Source organism: Apaloderma vittatum, unplaced genomic scaffold, assembly GCF_000703405.1.
Source record: "Apaloderma vittatum isolate BGI_N311 unplaced genomic scaffold, ASM70340v1 scaffold7892, whole genome shotgun sequence".
Lineage (NCBI taxonomy): Eukaryota > Metazoa > Chordata > Aves > Trogoniformes > Trogonidae > Apaloderma > Apaloderma vittatum.
In genome coordinates, this window is record NW_009705267.1 from 1 (window position 1) to 21,982 (window position 21,982).

Consider the following 21,982-nt stretch of genomic DNA (forward strand, 5'->3'; position numbering starts at 1 on the left):
GCCTGTCCAGGTCCCTCTGCAGCATCTTCCTGCCCTCTGGCAGATCGACACTCTTCTCTCCAGCTTGGTGTCATCTGCAAACTTACTAAGGGTAGACTCAGTCCCCTTAGCCAGGTCATCAATAAAGATGTTGAATAGGACTGGTCCCAGTACTGATCCCTGGTGGACACTCAGCTGCAGAGCTTTAGGAGTGTTTTAAGATTCTCCCTCAATGGCTGCTGCTGTGTTTAGTGTCCTTGGACACACAGTTGCATAACTGGCTTTAAAAAGTTGCTGAATTAGAACAGTTTGTTATAGAATTGTATTGCTTTTGGTCGTGAAACTTACAGGCTAGTTCAGCTGGAAGAGTATGCTATACTTTTATCATATTTATTTCCAGGGAGCAAGTGTGCAGTGGCTTTTCTGGAGGAGTTCCTTGTTCTTAGCTTCTCAAAAGTCAGCGTATTTAAAAAGTAAAAAAAAAGAGGGGGAGGGAAGGGGAGTCCATTCAATCCTCCTTCTTTATATTTTAGCCCCTTTAACAGCCAGGACCACAGAACTCTTCCAGGTCTTGGTGTTAAGTTTGGCTACATGAGTTGCCGTTACTATTTCTTTGTTAGTGGTGACCTGGCTACTCATGCAGCATTAACCCTCTGTTGACTGCACATATTAAAAAAGTGAATATGAAGCCTTAGGAACCTTTCCATGCTTTCCAAAGTGTAAAAAGGGTCTGAACAGATATATTTACTGAGGTTTTTTTGTCACACAGATTTGCAAGCATGTTTTCAATCCTTAAGAAACAGGACAAATTTTAGATAGAGCAGGCGTGCCTTCTGTTTATTTCAACTTTTGCCTGAAAATTTTTCAATAAACTTGGGAAAATCTGGGAGCTTTCTCACTCTTTAATGAAATGCACAGAGGAGAGGAGAGCACTTGACTAAAAAGTGATGCTTTCTGCCTAGTTTAAAAGCAGAGGATTTTCTTGATGTGTATATAGGCAGTTCTGACAATGCCAGGCTTTTATGGGCTGTGTCCGGCAAATCCATAGAGTAGGTCAGCTGAAACCAAAGAGGTGGCTTCTAAGCTGTGTGTTTCCAAACTGAGCTCCAAAGTAGTTGCCTGACTCTTGATGCTTACTGCACTCATGAGCATAGCCATAAGATCTTTAGACACTTAAATCCTTCCTACAGAGCTAGAAACATTGAGAGAAAGCATAATGAATCAACTTAAGTTGTTCTGAAGTACCTCATTCTTGCTGCCTGGTATTTTACTATGTAAACATTCTTTTCTTCTCCCTGCTCCATTTCAGCCTAGGCATATGACAGAAGCAATGCTGATCATAGGAAAGCTTCATTACGTGGAGGGATCCTACAGAGATGCCATCAGCATGTATGCAAGAGCAGGAATTGATAACCTCACAACAAAAGATGAACCTCTGTACATGCTGCGTTTGGTAACTGAAGCCTTTGTTATTAAAGGTAAGGGACTGTGCATACATATTTGAAGTGTGCTATGTTTAGGTTGACGTTAAAGATACTTCTCCAAGTGATTTGATTGGAGCGGAGTTAGGGCAATGCTGTGTGCTTTAGAAAATCCCATTGGGTATGGTCTGTGTAGTTTAAACTATGTAGTTTAAAGGCATTATGGAGTCTTAGTCCATGGTTTTTAAACTTGACTGGCTTGTAAAGAAAAGCTTGAAATTGGAAATCTTGTGGTAGCTGGTTGTAAGTCACTTGAGATTGTGTATCCATTTTGGTGAAAACCTAAATCAAGCATTCAGCTGAATTGAACCCTATGCTTTCCCTTAGAAAGGGTTCATCTACTTAAGAATTTTGATGATTTCTCTGAGTTAAGCAAGGACGATGCTTCCAAGTTTTAAACTCTGGACTAACAGAATATGTGCTTTCGAAGCAGGTAGTATATTTTTGCAATGCATGTCACACAGTATCAGACCTTATGTACAAACAGGAATCTCTCCTCCCTCTAATTCTACAGGTGTTGCACTGTTTGAGAGATCCTAATTAAAACTGTCTCTACAGGTAGTGAAATTGCATTTCCTTTTTGAGTGGGGGAAAGGAAGACCCTAGTCAGTTTTTGACTTGGGGGAAAAAAAGATTAGTCATCTTCTCCTTCATTTGCTTTCAGTTCCTTTATAAATGTTGCTCAAGTACTGCTACCTATCTACTGCTTTCTACTCTTTTCAGCATGTCCACCAGCTAATTAGGTGAATGAGAACTCTGATGATCAGATACCTTCAACTGGTATGTAAAAGAGTGAAACCAAATCAAGCCAAAATACTGTTTGACTGGGCTGCTAGTATTACTGATAATTTGGGTGTTTTGTGATCTCACACAGTCATTCAGCTTTTTTTGAAAACCTGTTTGTGCTGCTTTGCTTGCTTCGATATTTTTTTCTGTGGCACTGTTTGAATCTGCTTCATTAACGAGCTTTTGTAGAGCAGGACTAATTTACTTGTAACTTGCACTAACACTTGCATGGCACAGAAGAGTGAGTAACTGCCAGTGCACTTGCAGCAGGGTGTTTGAGATGGACTACTGGTGTACTCCGGAGCCTGAAGGAGATGCACTGTCCTCCCTGGGAACTGGATAAAGCCCTTGATGAGGTGTGAGTGCAGTGATAAGATATGCATGAACACTGATGAAATAACGCTGTTTCTGTAAGACCTCTTCTGTGATACTGATTATGTCACTTGCATATGAAGATATTGGGGGTGGAGGTGTAAGCCTTGGAGGATCAGGCAATGATTATTATTTTTTTCCATGTGATTCAGCAAGGAATGTAAATATTGTGTTGCTCCTGCGTGTGTTTGTAAGCTCTAAGGACCCACTGCCATTGCAAACCATCCTCTGTGCTATTCCACAGTTTTTGTCCTCAGTGTGATTATTTTCAGATTAGCCAAGATATCAAGAGTATAGTAAGTCAGTCAGTATTTTGCCAGAGTTTCTGACTGAGAAAAGTCTTGCAAGGTGGAACTTCTCCAGCTGAGTCTAGAGAGGGGAATCACTGCTAGGATCACTCTTTCCCCATGCCATGTACTCATGCTCCCAGTCTGAGAGAAATAATCCCATAAATGTTAGAAATTTGTATGGGTAACTATGGCAATAGCAGCGTGGATTTGAATTTTCATTTTGAAATGTGTTGGTCCAGGCTAACTCTGCAAGGCAAGCAACAGCAGAGAGTTGAATTATTTCAAATTCTTTTATACTTTATGCTAAAGATTTTTCTTATTCCCCTTTTTCATTTGATACCTCTACAGAAATTCTATTGATCTATACAGTATTACTACCTTTGCCTTTGGTTGAACCACTAGTTTTTTTATGCAAGCTGAAACCTTCTTTAAAGCTGCTCTTGAACATAGCTGGTAGTAAAATTTTTGTAGGGATAATTTAGGCAACAATCCAGAAAAGCCATGGTCGTGTCTTTATTTCAGGGAAGAAATTGGGTTCCCAGCTTAATTTCTTATTCACATTTTCAGTAATGGGAGCAATCAGTTGATTTAAATTATCCCTGTTCATCCAGCACCGGAACTTTGTATCATGTCTTAGTATGAACCTGAAACCACCTTGTTTTGTGTAGGTAGTACTACTGGGCTGTGCTGATACACAGAATGGCATTGTAGGTTCTCAGGCATTCAGGATTATGATGAAAAGGTCATGGAAGAAAGGAGAGTAAAATCAAAGGCACTAATGCTTATTTTACTATTGGAAACAAACAAAAATGTAATGAGAAAGATAACAGAATACACTGGGAGGAGGAGCATAGATGAAGTCAGTGGCAGATATGAAATGTGAACCAGCAACACTTGAGGGTTTTTTGTTTGTTTTTTTTAAGAGTACTTCTTCAGCTCCACAATACTGAAGGCTGGACATAGAGAGCTAAATCTATGGGGCCTTCCTCTGAAGGTCCATAGCTCCATAGCATGTAATAGGATGATACAGTAAGAAAAATGGGGATTTGCACTCTTGTAATTGAGCAGAATTTTTGCAGAAGTCTGACAGGGAAAATGTTTCTTGCTTGCCTTGCTCAGTAGACTTCCACCCAAGGTGGGTATCAAGCAGCAAACGAAGTTCTTTATAAATGCAGGACCTTGAGCAGTTGACACATCATGGGAGAAATGGCAGAGAGGGCAAGACTCTTCCTGTTTCTCCACGGATTGCTTCCGCTTGTCCTGTTTCTATATCCCTGCATTGTAAGGAGAGAAGTTATGTGAGCACTGGGAGTGGAGCTCTGACAACAGCTTGATTTTTTTCCCTCTGGCTAATTTTAACCTTTATGGTTGGTTAATATTGGTTGGTCTGTACTTGTCTCTGCAAAGTTAACTCCTTCATAAAACCTCTGCCCAGTTCACAGTACTGCAAGTAATCTCTGATGCAAACAGTTCTGTCTGTTGCATAAACTAGTATTGAGAAAGCAAACTTGCTCTCATTTTTTTCTCTTATTCACTTGAGAAGTGACATGGCTTTGTTAGCTGGTGTTGTCTGCTTAAAAACAAGCAAGCAAAAAAGTATTGAGGACACAGTGTTTAACTGCTGGAGCACTTTGGTTTCCCTCTGGCTGTGCTTGCTGCAGAAATCCTGAAGAGATCTCTCTTCCCAGTGGACAAATTTTCATGGTAGTAGGGTAAGTCACAAAAAGGAGTAGGTCTTATAAAGCACAATGTAACTACCCAGGGCTTCAGCATGCCTAAATTCCAAGTTTGTAGAAAGGCCTCTCTGTTGTTGCGCTGTTTGTTGCACAGCCGAGAGCTGCGTTAACTGAAGGAGGCTGTTGCCAGCCTGACTGGCGAAGGCTCCTGCAGGGCCGATGTGGCATAAGGGTCCTGGTTTTGTAATGACCGAGAGGGTCTTTGGCTTGTGGTCAGGCTGCGTGGCATCACAGCTGCTGCAAGGTGTCCTGTGCAGAAGAGATCTGTATGTCCACCAGGTCAGCTGTCAGGCCAGGCACTGGACTTCCTCTGCCTGGACCTGGGGTAGCCTGGTGATAGGTAGCTAACTAAAGCTGGACAGTGATGACATAGGATTACAAATGGTATACAGCTGATTTTCTGGTGAGTCAAAGCTTCAATATACCCAGTCCTTCTTTTTTTCCTTTTCTTCCAGTCCATCCTGCAGTAGTTTTTGTGTTGTTATTGGCTGTTTTCAGCTCAGGGTGAGATTAATTTGTGCAGCTCCAGTCTGAACTCCCTGTACAGTCAGAAGCTGGCAGTTCTGGGGTGATTCATCACCTTGTCACGTAACATCCAACACGGATCAAGTATGTGGTATTGTACAATACAGCCTCCTCACTGGCGACTGAGAGGAGACTGTCTTTGGTTTTAGGGATCTAAAGATGGGTGAGATGAATCTCATGTAAATTTATTTCTACAAGGTGGGTTTTTTTAACGTTAGAAAAGAGATCCATTTTATCGAAAGGCTGCAATGTGAGATTGGCCTTTTTAGATCTTAGGAAAATCCATGTGGAAAAGAATGAGGTGATAAAGGAGCCTTGATTGTAGTCTGTTTTGTTATAGCAAATCCAACCACAAGTGACACTTAAAAATGTGACATGCTTGGAAGGAAACAAGACTCTATTAGTGCAGTGGCTCAGAGCAATCTTTTCCTTTGTTCTTGATCTCCTTTGAGTTGCTGAAAGATGTTTAAGATGTGTCGTGTGGCACTTCTGAAATATTGTAAGATCACGAGACAAATGGCTGGATTGAGCCACTGGTCTTTAGAGCCCTCCTAAGAGCTGTGAATGCTATTGCTGAAAGCAAAACCCTGAATCCACCATGTGAAGGTTTTTCCTGAGCTTGATAATGATAAACAGTCTGGAGCTTGCATGCAGGGTTCTGGGTTCAGTCCAGCTGGTGGATTTTTTTTGTTGGTTTTTAATTGTTCATTTTTTAGGAAGAATTGCTGCACTTACGTGTTTTCCTGTTTCTCATATGGTTGTATCTTTTAAAACTTTAGTGATAACAGGAATGGTATTGCTTTGAAGTATATTGTACTGCTTTCTCCCCGTGTGAAATCTTTGTCTTGGGTTTGTAATACTGGAAGTGGTTGTTTTGGGGTTATGGTAGTGTCCTGACAGGAAAATGATGGTATCACACAGAAATAATAAACTGAAAACCTGACCTTTTACTCGGGTGACTTAAAAAGTACCTTATTGGTTTTAATCATTTTAAATTGACCAACTGAAGCCTAAATAATCTCTTTTGAACTTCCTTTGTGCTTGTATAGCTTAATGAATTTCTTATTTTGTTCATTTGCAAAACAGTTAAACATGTAGGACACATAGATCTGCATTCAGTAAACATGTCTGGCATTAGAATTTTTCATTCTAGCTTGTTAGAGGATATATAATCCACTTATTCAGACAATTTATTGGAGATTTTAATTTTGACATTTGTTTGTGTGTCATTCATTTTCTAGTATAACTTTCTACAGGATGATTAATTTCCTAGGTGATATTTATATTCAGTTGCATTTATTTGGAAATTAGAATAAAGTATAAAGACAGCTTTATTGCAAAACTAAGTTCTGATAAATCTACTCTTTTCTTCCTCTCTTTAAAAAGAATTTGATTAAGAAAATCCTTTCAGTTGAAAAAATGACTTTCACTGTTTTAACTCAGTTTTTTTTGGTAAGTGTTAACTGGTAAATTTCTTGTCGTTATGTGCATTTTTTTTAATTTGTAGATGAAAATCAGAAAAATAAACTTTCCTGTTTGGTTTTATTTAGTCAAAACTTTGTTGGTTAGCTAAGAATGGAAATAAATTAGTGGAGAGAACTGAAAGGGAAAACAAAAGGTGGTGGTTTTTTTTCTCGATATTTTTTTGTCCTCCCTGAAGGAGAGCACCCCTATGCTCAAGAGTCATTTCAGTACTTCATCAAACTCTTAATTCACATGCGAAGCCAGTAATTTCTCCAGTTAATATTTTCACTAAATACTACTGATCCCGCAGTGCAAGGATATATTCCATTCAAATAATATTAATTAGCTGTTGTATGTTATGGGTGTAACATACGGAGCCTTACTTTTAAGTAGAGTGCTTGTGAAAACAGTTTCCAGTTAGCTTCTCTGGGATGAGAATTTCATCCACTTAATTTTTGATAAGTGAGATGGCAACACCAAAAGTATTGTGTGTACTGGAATTCAGACAGTGGAATGATCTTGAGTGCCAGCAGTTTCAACAATTCCTAGTACAGACAAAACGAGTTTGGAAATGTTATATAGCTTTTCAGGGTTGTAATCTAATTCATAATCTTTTCTTGAAAATGAATTTACACTTCAGACTTCTTTTTGCAGAAGGCATTTCTAATTCTGATCATGTTTTATTAACCTCTTGACAGCATATGCCTATACTTAGTGAGCATGTTTCTCATTTCAGAGGGCATAACGTTTTGTAGGGTGTGTTCTGCTTTTTCCAGATGAGTGTTTGGAGTACTGTTCTGCCTCTTGGATCCTAAAAAATCCACCCTGTGGTTATGCATGTTCTTGTGCTTGGGTATCCTTTCTACAGGCTGATTTTTAAAGAGTTTAAGTTCTCTGGGAAAAACTTTGCTGTAATACCTGAGAAGAGATAGTGTATGTATCTCACTATGTAAGGACATACATTGTCTTGTCAACTGAGACGAAAGTAGGAAATGGATTAATGGAAGGTTGATGGCATTTTTTTTAATGTTCAGATAAGTAATTTATGTTCTCTCAGGGCACTAATGGAAGAAAGTAAAAGCATTTTGTAATTACAAAAGAAGAGAAAAGTGTAGATATGGGTAAAAGTTGAGGGGGAAGTTAGCTAAAACCTTGCTTTCACTTTTTTTCGTACAAATATATTGCTCTTGGGTGAAAATGGGCTTCATGAGGATGATTGGCACTTGGCAGCATGCAGATGTGTTAACCTATATGTTGCTTTTGAGATTATATATTGACTTGCAGTAGTCTCCTATTCCTTTACTTGCTCTTTCTTCTACTGGTAGCTACTCAGGGTGGTTATATCTGGCAGTATTTTCAGCTGCTGCTGTAACCAAGTAGAATTGCAATGGAAGAAAAGTTTGCTTTTTCTCTTTTTAATTTTTTTAAGGGTCTGTCAGGGTACAAATTCCTTTGGAATCTGTCTCTGATGACTAAAAAGGGGTGAGATTCATCTGTCTGAGTAATGAGATCTGTGGGGAGATGAGTTTCTTTAAACAAAGCCTAAATAATAAAACTAATTTTCTTGCCTGGCCATTAGAAGGATTGAGTCCTATCCACAAGGATATATGATACAATATGACATTAAAAACTGAGTAACTGAGGGCAACTGAAGGCGTTTTGTTGGCAGAGCTTGTTTTCACTTTTGCTTGACAAAAGCTGCATTTCTTAAATGTTAATCCACATCAGAGAGAGAGACTTTGTTCCGTATCCGATATACACTTCAAAGTGTTAGTTTTCACAAGTCTGACAGCTAGACAGGAAGCATGCTGTTTATTTGTGTTGGCATCAGAGTAGCTGTCTGATAGGCAAAAGCCCCAGTTTGTAGCTGGTGATGTGTTGTTAAAGGGGCCTCGTATTAGTATGTGTCTTACGTAGGTTTTCAGAATAGAAATTTAAGGGTTTGGAGTTGCTCTTACGTTGTGACAGCGATGACTTTGAAGCTGTTGCATGTTGGTGAATTTTGTGCCTTGGTGCCAACTGCTTCCCAGCGTGGATGTGAATGAGTTACCAAGTCCAGCCTTGGTGTTCTTGGTGCTCTTAGGCTTTGTTGTTGCACTCCATGAGCTCTTCGCTGCTGTTGAATAGGATAGTTTACTTTTTTTCCTGTTTGCACTTTAGAAGCAGTTTGTTTAGCACAATCTGCTATGCACAAATGCCCTGGAGTAAGCTCCAAATGTCATAGAATCATTGAACAGTTTCAGCTGGAAGAGACCTTCAAGATCATTGAGTCCTACTTTCATCCTAGCCCTATCAACACCACCAAACCATGTCCCTCAGCACAACCTCTACCTGTCTCTCAAATCCCTCCAGGGATGGTGACTCAACCACCTCCCTGGGCAGGCTGTACCAATGCCTGACAACCCTTTCAGTAAAGAATTTGATCATCTTTGATCAGTCTTTCATCATCTTCTAAGTGGTAGGGCACTAAGTTTGTTAGTGTTCACAGGCTATGTCTGTTCTAACAGATTTTAAGTAGAATTGGCTTGAGTGCTTATTATGAATCAGCGTAGTAAAATCTGAAGTAACATTTTCTCCCTCCTGCTCCCAAAGTACACATGAAGCTGGGGTAGTCTGTTTAGTGCCTGTGACTGCAGCTGGAAGAGACCTTTCTTGTCTGGTTGTGAAGCAGATGAGCTCAAGCTGAAACTGAATAAATCCCAGTACTTGGTCATCAGCATCCTCTCTTGCCCTGGTGACCCACCCACTCTTTTTTTTCCTCCCTTACTTCTGCCTGTTGTATTTCAGTGAGGGGAAAAACTGTAATTCTTGCAGCATGCCCTGGAAGTTTATGGATGTGGATGGTGCCAACAGAGTCCTTTAGGTGTTGGGCTGTAGGAGATTGCTGTTCTTGACTGGATTTGCTGTTCCCCAGAGCATCTCTCCAGCAGAGACATATTCTTAACTGCCATCTCATATCATAGAGTGGTGGTGGCCTCTTGTACCAGGATAACTATAGCAGTGATCCCCAAAGTCAGGTGCCTGTGCCCCAGGGGGTGTGCAAGATGATCTACTAGGGTGCAGGAGAAAAATATTAGAACTTCTGTTTACTTTTTATTAAAAGAAACCCCAACACATACACACACATTAAAATTAAGCATTATTTATGTACCAGAATTGACAGTGGTGCACTCGCTCAGTCTGTGTGTTAGTGGGTCCCATGTCCTGTAGAGCCTGTAAAGTGCTTTGTGAAGGAATGGGTGTTCTACAGTACGAGGGGCTCACAGAAGCACCCTCACTTTTTCATTCGCTTTCGGTGTCTTGCAGTTCACGTGCGCCTGGTTAAGTGGACTTATGTATTGTGTTATCTAGTTTTAACGAAATTAACCCTCACAAAATAGACAAGTAGCTTAAAGATTCCCTCAGAGAAACCATGAATTGCAGATAATACTGGTAGCATGAGGACAAGTGAGCAATAAGAAAATGGCAGAGCCGACACTACTCCTAGCATGAACTCTTCATCAGGTAAAAGCAGTGACAGTTTAATCAGGTCTAATCAGTGATTTTTTAAAATCCAATGATACTCAATGCACTCCTTAAAACAAAAATTATATTCAAATTGAAGTTTTAGAAGCCTCTTTCGAGGTTCCTTGTGCGAGATCAAAAGATGAAGAAACTGCATACCACTAGGGAAACACTTGTTCTTCCTGCTGTAGCAAAATGGCTTAAATAATACTCACAAAACAATATCGCAGCGAACTACAGCACATTCCTTTGGAAGACACGCAGAAAACAGTGCCACAGACATGAAGAAAGGAGTATTAGAACAAATCTTGTGCTATGCTGTTGCACCAAACTACAAATGTTTCTGACATATTTCGGCTTAAGCAGTTTGCTAGATTCTAGTTCAGTAATGAAATATATGAAGAACAACTTAGAAGCAAAGTGGGACCCAGAAGTGCACAAAGTGCATGCGACCAGTAGGGTTAGCTTTATGAACAGAAGACTTTAAAATAGAATCTTTGCAGTGCTTTCTAAGGAGATGAGGAGTGACCGTGAAAATCTTTCATACCATACTAAAGCCTCCTGGTTGTCTTATGGCAAAATGCTTAAAAGAACTGTTAAAGCTAAAGATGAATTATGCCTTTTTGCTTTTACAAAATGTGTTCTGAATTTGTAGGCCTTTTCTATGAAGATAGGTTATTGTCAGTAGCGTAAGTATATAATAAATGCATTGCAAAGTAGCATGTGTATATATAACTGTATACATATTTTGAGCGTGCATGCTCAGTAATTTTTTTTTTACTCATAGGGATGTATGATTAAAAAAGGTTGGAAACCACTGTATTACAGGTTAAAACTAAGGCTCGTAGACCTGTCATTAAGCTTAGGAACACACAGCTGATAGGCAACGGGTCTTGACATGCTTGGGAAAAAAAAATCTTTGGATTATGGTTACTGATTTCTGCTGCGCAGTAAGATATGCAGTGTGAGGCAGAGCCTACGCAGCATCGATCAGGGGTAGGTGACTGAGGTTGCATCTTTTGAGTGCTTGCTACCTACTTGCTTCACGGCCACTCAATCAAAAAACTGTCCCAGTTTCAACAGTCAGATTTAGCTGCAATTTCAAGTCTAACCTGGTGTCGAGTAGTTGTTAGCATCGCTTTGTTGCATCTAGTGGGAAAGCTGAGAGTAGGAGTCTTGATTTCTGCTTTGATGCAACTAAGAAGCCTTGCACAGGTTACTTAAATTTTCAGCCTTCATTCCCAGCTTACGGACAAAATGGTCTTCAGATAAGTTTATTTAGAGTAACTGGGATTTTCTGCCTTGAAGACTTTTACATTAAAAGTACCTCAAGATTGTAAGGGATTGCTGTGAATGTACAATAATCCTGTATAGTAGGAAGCAATGGTGAAAGAAGTTTGTGCAGCTTTCTGGCAAACAAAACTTCGCCTCCCCACCTTTCCTGAGGTGCAATATGAATGCATGTGTTCAAAACAAAGGGCTTCTAGGCCTTTCGTCCCCTTTTTCTATTTGTGTTCCAGATAAGTCCTGCTAGCTTAATTGCTGGGGAGATGAGTGTCAAGACCCATGATGTGAATTACTTGAACTGCTGTGAATTGTGGCAGAAATAATTCATAGTGCTGAGTTTTGCCTATCAGTCTTTGGCTTCTTGAAGTTCAGGCTGTTTTGCTTTTCAAGACACTGTAATGTAATGGTTTGACTGAGGGCTGTGTCTGAAGTTCAAAAAATAGCCAGTGGGGTGGACTGGCCCTATGGTTTGGTTGTGCTTTTGCACTTTGTATTTGAAAAGTGTTTAGTTATCTGCTGAACTTTGACTACTCAGAGTGCACACTTGTATGTTTGAAGAGCTGGTCTTAAAAATAGTCTTGTTTCAATGCTAATTAAACTTCTAGAGCCACACTCTTGAACTAGGCTGAAAGCTGTGTGTTAGAAATGAGGTGCACCCTTCCCTTGGGGACAGCTACCTAGAATGACCTGGCATTTGCCACAGAGTGAGAACATGCACACAACCAGTTAAGTGGTAGCAGTTGCCACGCAGTGTGTTCACACCTATCTTACCTCAAGACAAGCTGCTTGTCTTCCTGTAGCTATAGTAGAACTATTGCATGCACTTAGCTTAGCAACATGCTGACTCTTATCCAGGATGACCTATCTGTGTGGCCCAGCAGCATAGGTGCTGTGACCTTGCTCTGCAGACTAGGGCTGGTGTTGACGGCAGGGCTGTAAGTTCCACCTGAAGCTGTCTTTTACCTCAAGTTGCCATAACTGTGTCCAACACGAGTGTAGCACCAGGACACAACGCAAGAGGTAGGCTTCGTGCCCTGTGTACTGTTGTGCTGCTTTGATTCCTTCCTTATGTTGCCAGGTAGCTCTAATGCTCCTGGGCTCTGCGGTTTTAGCAGCTGCAAGCTAACACTGTTGGTCAAAGTAGTGTGCTGCTCCTGCTGGCCCTGAACTCTTGCACCTCTGAACCCACCATTCCCCACTCGGTTAAATTCATTTAAATACAGTAGCCTGGAATTCTGTATTAAAAGGAAAATGAGAGGAACCCATGAGTGGATTGGTATATTCCTCCTGTTCAGAAGGAGGAATGCTGCTAGCTGATGAGAACTACTTTACGAACAGGAGGAAAAGAGGAAGGCTGCCATAGCCTCCTCTTCTCCTTAGTGGTTGTGCCGTCCCCATCTGTGCACTGAGGCTTTCGAGACCAGGCTGGGTAACATCCTGAGCTGGCCCTGCTTTAAACAGAAAGTTGGATGGTGGACCTCCTGGGAACCTTACCTGCATGAATTTCCACCATATTTTTGTTACTGAAAATCTGAAAGTGCGTGTCCCTGTGCACATGTATGTTCCAGTTCTGGTAATGACATCACTTTAGAGCTTTGGAGCTACATGATGCAGCATCTTCCATTGGCAAGAACTGAGTGAGATACAAGTGGAAATAAACCTTCATAAAATCTCTCCTTTCAGGTTTCCATAAATGTGAGCAGTGCATTTTAGCTCTAGGAGGAAGTTAGTTCAGTGGCACAACAAACCTTACGAGCTTGATTTTTTTTTTTTTTCTGACATAAATAAAGTTTATCTTTAGAAGAGGGGAAGAAGGAGCAGAGATTATAGAGAGATTGAGAGCCAGAGATGGATCTTCAGGAGAACTAGAGGAGGCAAACAGAAAACTTCCCTTTATGCAGGAAAGAAAAGCAGTGTTCCTATACATAGAAAGTTACTGCCTCTGAAGAGAGTAGAAAGAGTTTGTTCTTTAAAATGGATAATGCGGAAACGTGCCTCTCTTAAAATCTTGAGCTTGGGCCATACTCTATTAGAAATCTGTATCTTCACTATATAAAATGTTCTTATGTTGTATATTTATGTATATATTTAAACTTGGTCACCCATTTCCTATGAGAAAAGCCTTAGCATAGATAAGTTGTAAGCTGATATTATCTCACCATAACTGATTGTGAAAAATACTATACCAAAGTTCCTTTACCTTAATGAGTTCCAAAGAAAGCAAATGGGTTTATACTTTACTCAGAAGCTAGTTCTGTCTTAGCAAGAGTTAACACCTTGTTAAATCCAGTATGGATGCAGCATGCACTTTTGTGGTTTTTTAACACTTTGGGGGAACAGAGTTGAATTTATAATGGCTGTTGTTCTGCAGAGATTTTGCTGTGCTTATAAATGGGGAATGGAGAAGAGTTAGTGGAATTTGTGTTTTCAGGACTGGAGGGCTCGTAAACAGTCTTGTCCAACTGCATCTTGAGCAAATCCGTAATTGTCAGGGCTTTGCACTGCGAGAACTGAATTGATGGCTGCAAGAGTAGGGAACTTTTGTTGTTGTTCCTCTGTCCTTAATTTCGTCTACTGGATTTGTAGTCTGCTTGCTCTAATTTTTCTTTTAATTGGATTTCTGTGGTAGGGAAGAATAGCTCTGTTTGTATTCTATAGAAGATTTTATACTCTGATGGCATCAGGTCAGTAGATATGGTATTAGCAGGAAGAACCATGACTAAGGTTGCATCATGTGGGTCATTTTTCCTTCTTGCCCTTTACAAATAGAAAAATGTGTGCAATGTAGCGTAGTATCTCTCTTAATACACTGTGTATTGCACTGTGCTTACTGTGGCAAGAAACCTTTTTCAATATGTTTGTTCCCCTGCCTCTGCTCAGCCTCTAGCTGTTTTTCTGACCACATGGATGATATGTTTGTGGTCAGTACTTGATGCTGGCAAAGGCTCCTTGCTTTTCTCTCCCACATCAGAGCTTAGAAATAGTAGCTCCTTGCAGTGGGCTGCAGCATGCATGTAAATGGCTTTTTATCAGCCTGTTCTCTCCGTGTGACATCTCCCACGATAACCACCCCCACACAGACTGTGCTAGGATGGCTCTTGCAGTTTGATTAAATGCTGCATGTGTATGAATGTCAGTGGATTGGACTGGATTTCTTTCAGCTCCACTTTGCATTTAAGGGCATGGTGACTCTGAAGTGCAACAGTTCTTTAAAATTTATTTTCATTTAAGGGAAATGACTAGAAATTCAAAGGTAGGTAAAACTGGGACAGATCTAAGAAGAATACTTGTAGACTGAATGTTGTAGCACTGGATGGTTTCTTTTTCTGTATAGAGAGTTAACATCCCCTTTTCGCCTTCCTGACATAGCAACAGGGTTAGAATAGAACCTTTGAAATAATAGGAAACCAATCCATGATATAAAGCTGGAGACTTCACAGATGTACTAGAAGACAAAATCTGTTATGTTGCATGCTGTAAAAGGTGTATGGCATTAGAAAGGAGACAACACAAGATGGGCATTAGTTAAAAACAATTATCATTGTCCCTGGCCCCCCCACACCATCAGTTTGAAGTAAATCCACTCCACCTGCTCTATTCTGCCCAGGATTTTCAGAAGTGAAAGGTACTAACATGTTCCTCCAAGCTGTAGGTGCTGAAGGGAACGTGTCCTGCACTTGTGACTTGGGAGTGGGCAGGAGCGGGGAGCTCCTGAGCTTGCTTTGGTGGGCCATCTTCTTCTCTCAAAGACTTGTATCTGGCTCAATTGTAAGACATGAGGTAGGGAAACTCCTAGGAGAGTAACCAAGGGGACAAAACAGAAACATTGAACATGAGAAGTAAACAAAACTAAGACTGCTTAGGAACCTCAGGCTCCTCCAGCATGAGCGTTCATACTGCGTCAGTTCGTTGTGGGGAAGTCTGGCTCCTCCTTGCTGCCTCACAGCCGTTTGTTGTCAGACTCCTGAAATGAGCTCCCAAGATTGTGGGGGCCCAGGAAAATGGCTCCTGGTACATGTGGTAGCTCTTCCTGTGAAACAGAATCCTTTACTGGATGCTGCAGTAGTCTCTTCCTTGATAGCGGAATGCTTTCTTCTTTCGTCACTTCTGTGGATCTTTGTCAGGAACACTAGGATTTTATGTTATATCTTGCACGTTTCTCATTAGTATTAGGGAGTGTTGTTATATATAAAATTTATTGAGAAGCTTCTGCTGAACTTATTACAACCTATGTTGGGCTACTGGGTGTCAGTGTAGTTGTGTTTTGTGTAGAAGACTTGACTTTCCAAGCAGTCGTGTATTGTAGAAATGTGGTGTGGCATAAGAAGCTACGCTGATCAGAGTAAAAGCTGATGTGGGTGTGCTGCCAGACAATGATCTGATAATAAAAAATTTCCCTGTAGGGACAATAGCTGTGGGTTTTCAGTTAACAGGCTCTTTTTAAGTGGGGTTGGAGGATGATACAAGAGTTTTAGTGGTACAAAATGCTTTCTGTTTTTCCCTTTCTTTGGAAAAGAGGGTGATCTCGTGGTTAAGAGTCTCTTGTGCCTTGCCAGGAGCTTGCTGTGTGTTTATGTGCGGTTTGCATGTGCTCAGATTTTCCAAGAAAGGCCTCAGATTTTCCAATTTTGGTAAATTTTTCCTTTTTTTTTTTCCCTCTTCCCCTCCTTCAAAACTGTTGTTTATTGAAAGCTTTACTTGGGATAACGGATGCTTATAAATTTTTGAATTTGGTGCCAGGATGTTTCTGAAACTGCACTTGCATTGAAGCACCCAAAATCTATAGCCATCTTTGGAAATGTAGGCCTTAATTTCTTTGCTTGCTCATCCCTACCAGAGGGATTGTATGTCCTTTCTTCATAAAATGTTTGAAAAGCACTGTGAAAGTGTTCAGTGGCGTTATGTGTTACAGCAGCATGACAAAAATGCGTTGCATGTGTAGGAATTAGATTTTCCTGGGGGTCTTCTTCCTGAAAGTCACTAAAACAAGGGGGGAAACTCACCTATGGGAAAACTTTCCTGTCAGCTGGTAGATGAAGGAGTAATGTGGCTGGTGGGCTCCAGTTAAATAGGGTGTTGCCATTTTGCAGGTCTGTCACTGGAGCGCTCAGCCAACTCAGTTGCCTCACGTGCTCGACTGTGTGAAAGGGAACAGGAAGCTATGGCTTGTTTTGAAACAGCATGTGTCATTGCCCAGGTGTTCTTGCAAGAGCTTGAAAAGGTAAGAAGAAATGTGCTCAGGATGTTGCCTCGTGGCCTGGGTGGAATTTCCAGAGTTTTGGCAGCAAAAATGATGGGGAGATGCCAAGTGAGCATGAGGATAGGGCATAGGCAAAAATTGATTAAGGAAGCCAGCTAACAGTTGTCTAGTCTGTTACTTTGTAGGAAAAAGCTGAGTGTCTTTTTAATTTAAAATTAAGTACAGTCCTTCCTTTGCGGAAGAATGAGTTCCTGCTAGTATGGAGCGCTGTAAATGTTTTTATGGACAGCTTGTGTCTGCAAAGAAGGGAAGGAGGTTGAATTAAGTCATTCATCTTCTGGACACAGAGACAAGGATACAGGTTTATCGATCAGATGTGTTAAAAGCCCATAGGCCTTTTCCAGTCCTGGATGTAAAACGCTGCCTTAGAGAGTCCGCACGGGACAACTTTGACCAATGAAAGCTGTTTTACTAGTAAGGAAGCAAAAGCAAGAAGGATTTGATAGGAGAAACTATAAAGGCTAAGATTCTTCCGTCAGGACTCCTGGTAGCTTACTAACAAATATTTACATTATGTTAAGCTGGACATACCTACTCAAACATCACATCAGTACTTCTGTGCAAGATGCTGGATCTCCATGGCTGGAGTACCACTTCTGAAGCCTTTAGTATTAATGTGTAGCTTTCTGCTTACTTTAATCAAGGCTGGAATGTAATAAGGGATGGTGTTTCATATTGCACGCAGAATATTTCATGGAAGTCACTGTATTATTTAGTTTAAAGTTGTCTTTGAAAGGCTTTTGGTTAGCTTATGTGGGTATGTTTTCAAGTAGTCTGAGGAGGAATCTGATGGCAGAAACTAACATTTTATTGCTGGAGACGTCTCTGGCTCATGAAGAACTGACTAGTTCAAACAATTGTCTGTAATCCCAGTTATTTCTTTCCTCCCCTCACAGACCTTAAACAGCACACATTCAAGATCTGTCAAGGGCAGCAATGTGACGAACTCTGAGTTTGAACTTTCCTACTTCCTGGAAGCAGCTCTACAGAGTGCCTACGTCATTCATTTAAAGAAGGGGTAGGTGGATGCAGATGTTAATGTTTTGCCTCTGAACAGATGAAGGCTTATTTCTTTGTGTGTGTTCTCCTGTGACTTTTTTTGCTGCTGGCTCGCTTCAGGTCCCCTCAGTGTCCTTTCCTCCCTCCTATTTGCCTCTCTCTCTCTCTTTCTCTCTTAAGAGTCCTAAGATTCATTTTTCCAGACCCATGAGCAGGGTGGAGTAGAAGAATTTTGTTGTCTTGACTCAACTCTGTTCCCTGTGGGGAAGAGGGGAGTTTGACTATAGAGGGGAATTTACACTGCTCTTTGCTTTTAAAATGTTCAGCCACAGGGCCTGTTTTAGAACTCTGTGAATTCTTAAGGGTAATTTCTTTCACTGACCTATTTGTTTGTTTGTTTATTTGAGGTCTTAAATGTCCTGATCAATATCCCAAATTGTGTGGTTTTACTGGAGATAATGCATGTGGGAACAGTGCTGCTCCGGGGTACTTACTATGCCACTGAAATACAGCCCACTTCCAAAGACCATCGGTGAGGGCTTGCTCGTGTATGGCCAGTGTCTCTTCAACATATGTAAACAGTAGTTGTCCTGTTCTTACACAATATTATCCATTTGTTCTCTAAGAATCATCTGCTGAATTTCTCACTGCTCTATGTTATTATATTGGTGGTCAAAGTTTTATATTTAGCAAACCATCTTTGAAAGTATTTCATTTTGGCTGTTATTTTACCTTCACTTCCAGTCAAAGATAGTTTCTTTCATTTTCTGTGCTTTTCCTCCTTTTCCTACTGAATGAAATGGAGAAGAAAGCAAAAAATGTGGGGAGATGGAAAGAAAGAAAACTAGAAAAGAAATTCCAGCAAATATCAGTTGAAGTTCTTCTTTAGAAAATTAACACCATTTTTTGACTCTGGTTGGAGGAGGCATTGCTTCTTGTTTAGGGGTGTTTTTGCCAGGTGTGGTGTTTTTTTCCTTTTTTTTTTATTCCCCATTAATGACTTTAAATGCAGCTGCAAATAGCCTCTCTGTTCCTCATTCTTTCATTAAAAGCCCATGTGTACACTGAAGGTGTACTGGAAGCATATCCATGAGAGGTGCCTTCAGGTAAGCCTTGTTTAACAAGGCTTATGATACACAAGGTGGCCCTTTTAGTCAGTGAGTACACGTTTATGTGTCAAGTACGGACTTAGAAGTACAAGACATAGTCTCAGTATCACCTTGGCAGTAGGGGACGCCGGTATGTTGTTGCCCTGGCTGAGGTGGTGGTTGACAGCTGTGGCACAGCATGTCATTTTTCTAACCTTTTGCTATTCTCATGGCAAACAAAAGCTCAGGTCTTGCTAGTAAACTCATTAACTATGTAATAAAATAAAATCTCATTTAGAACATATGTTACTGACGTCCTCTAGGCACCTTTTGGATATCAAACTCGCTCATGTTCATTTAGTCTTTATCAACTCCATATATCCAGTGGTTTGTTTTAGCTATTACTGTGGGCCCTGCTTGCTCCCTTCCCATGTTATTTTAATGACAGCCTTAAAACAACAACCCACAAAAAAACCCTACAGGAAAACCATTTAGAATCAAAATCCATGTGTGAATTAAGCAGTGCTTTGATTATAAGCTGAATTGCAGCAATAGCAGCAAAATGTTCTCTCTAGCTGTCTCCTGATGAAAAAGCATCTCAGTCGGTGCGATGGAGCTCCCGTGGCTGGGACAGGAGCAGAGCCCCACGCATCCTTGCCTCCTCCAGTGCAAGCGAGAAACACCAGCCGGGGAAATGAAAGGTTTGGCGGGGGAGGAGGGGAGAAAGGAGCCCGGTGGGGCTCCAGCTTCTGTGTGCCCCCGGCTAGTATTAGTGTGCAGTTTCTGCCACGAGAGGGCATAAGCAGCATTGAGATATATTAGTGAAAGAGGAGGGAAGTGGGAAGAAGCTTTTTAGAATGCTTCATGTGTGTAATGCATTTCTTCACCTGATATTGAACAGCTCAGAGAAATCCTTTTGTTCTTCTTATTGCTTCCAGCGTGTGCAGGTAGGAAATAAGCCTCGGAAGATAAATGCTCAAGTTGGCAGGGGGATAGGTCTTATCAGGTGGGTTGTCTTTCACCAGCAGCATATGTGTACGAAAGAAATAGTGAGTGCTTTATTCTTGTCTGACCAGGCAGAAGAGCTGAAGGACATGAGTGTTGGTGTCATGTGGTTGTTCCTGCTGGCAGGAACAGGCAGACGTCTCTCAGAGCATGGTCAGGGATGCCCTCTTGCAGCGTGCACTGGAGAGAAGGCACCAGCACAAAACAAAGGCCTAGTCTCCCTTTCAAATGTTGAGTTGCCAGCTGTAAGGAGCAGTAAGTCTTGCAGCTGTGGGAGTGCCAGATGCTTTTAATAAGATGTTTACTTAAAAATACTGTGTTGCTGAAGACATGCTTCTTGCAGTAGTTTGCCCTGCTGCATCCCAAGAAAGCTTGCTTTTTTTCTTCCGGTGAGCGATGTTGATGCTGCAGATGCAGAATACAGGCCCACAGGTGCTGTTGTACTCTAGGAGGCAGCCAGTTGTCTTTCGTGTTAGCATCTGCACTGGGTTTTGCTGTGTTGTGTTTTTTTTCCCTAATGTGGAGTTGTGGAGATTAGGTTCGCTTTATACTGTCTTTCCTTTCAGACTATTGAACAGGTATTACTACTTTATACTGTTATGGGTTCTTTGGTCAAGATGCTCTTTGTATTTGCTTAGGGCTAATACGTTTCACCTGTGTGAAGTAATGGTTATGTGTATATTGCTGTCTTAATGACACTTGAAGTGTGTGTCAAGTTTCACAGGCAAGAGAAAGTCAGAGCTTTGTAAACTATGTGGTTGGTTTTGGAAGCTCTAGATAGGATACTTTTGAAGAAAATGAGTTTCTGAAAAATAAATAATAAACACTTATTAGAAATCAGATTTCCTTATGATCCCTCAGGTTGGTACCTAATTTACTTTGGTGAAAATGTGTAGTAGAGAATGTTTGCACAATTCCTTCTCTTGTAAGTTTTCTAAAGTGATCAGTTCCTTTTTGAATTCCTGGAGGTTTCAAAGGAACTTTAAAAGAGTAACTTCATGTATTTGTTGTTTTGCAGTAGAATTTAATGTATAAAGGCAGACAGGACAGTCTCTGTCAGACTCTTCATCTCTTCTGAGGAATTTATGTGACCTTTCTTGTAATTTATCTCCTCTTCAGTTGTACAATCTAGCACCTTATCCAGGACACTGCAGTCAGGAATTTGGGAATGAGTCTTACTGTCTGCTGGATGGATCTAGATAAGTCCTAAGCTTTTATTTTGTATTGCGGTTTTTTTGAGTGCCCCACTTCTGTGAGACAAGCTGCCATTAGGAAACTCTAATGTGCTCTGTTGTAATTACTTGTCTTATTTCTTCATACATTGAAGTCTGAGAACCTGAGGCTTACTTCTTTAGGCGCCATGAACAGCCAGCTGTTTAAGGAGAGAGTGAATTTTTGGAAGCCTGGGGGAGACACAAAGATTCAAAAGGAGCTGGGCAGGGGCACTGGCATTGCTGCCGTTTGTGTGCTTTGGGTACTGTCTTCACCTGGAGAAGTGGCTCTGTAAACTGCCGTGTAGTCATCTGAGGGTGGTCCTTTCCATCCATTAGTTCAACAAGGGCAATTGTAGAGTTTTGCTCTTGGGAAAGAATACCCCATGTGCCAGTATAGGTTGGGGACTGACCTGCTGGAGAGCAGCGTAGGAGAAAGGGACCTGGGGATTCTAGTGGACAGCAGGATGGACATGAGCCAGCAATGTGCCCTCGTGGCCAAGAAGGCCAATGGCATCCTGGGGTGTATTAGAAGGGGAGTAGCTAGTAGGTCGAGAGAGGTCCTCCTGCCCCTCTACTCTGCCCTGGTGAGGCCACATCTGGAATCTTGTCCCGGTTCTGGGCCCCTCAGCTCAAGAGGGACAGGGAACTGCTTGAGAGAGTCCAGCACAGAGCCACAAAGATGATGAAGGGAGTGGAACATCTCCCTTATGAGGAAAGGCTGAAGGAGCTGGGTCTCTTTAGCTTGGAGAAGAGGAGGCTGAGGGGTGACCTCATAAATGTTTATAAATATGTCGAGGAGGAGGGTCAGGAGGACGGAGCCAGCCTCTTCTCATTGATGTCCAATGACAGGATAGGGGGCAATGGGTTCAAGCTTGAACATGAGGTTCCACAAAAATATTAGGAAAAACTTTTTCCCTGTGAGGGTGACAAAGCACTGGCACAGGCTGCCCAGGGAGGTTGTGGCGTCTCCTTCTCTGGAGACGTTCAAAACC

The 21,982-nt window shown here is 41.2% G+C and overlaps 1 protein-coding gene across 1 annotated transcript in view; it reads left to right on the top strand.

The window, feature by feature from the left end:
* Nucleotides 1-1,288: 1,288 nt before the first annotated feature.
* LOC104270849 (tetratricopeptide repeat protein 7A-like) overlaps nucleotides 1,289-21,982 on the top strand; it is a gene marked incomplete at its 5' end in the record, with an annotated part of 79,195 nt that continues 58,501 nt past the window's right edge. The window contains 3 exons of the mRNA XM_009865325.1: nucleotides 1,289-1,457; nucleotides 16,515-16,645; nucleotides 17,581-17,702. Coding sequence (XP_009863627.1) covers nucleotides 1,289-1,457; nucleotides 16,515-16,645; nucleotides 17,581-17,702 — 422 coding nt within the window. The remainder of the gene's footprint in view (nucleotides 1,458-16,514; nucleotides 16,646-17,580; nucleotides 17,703-21,982) is intronic.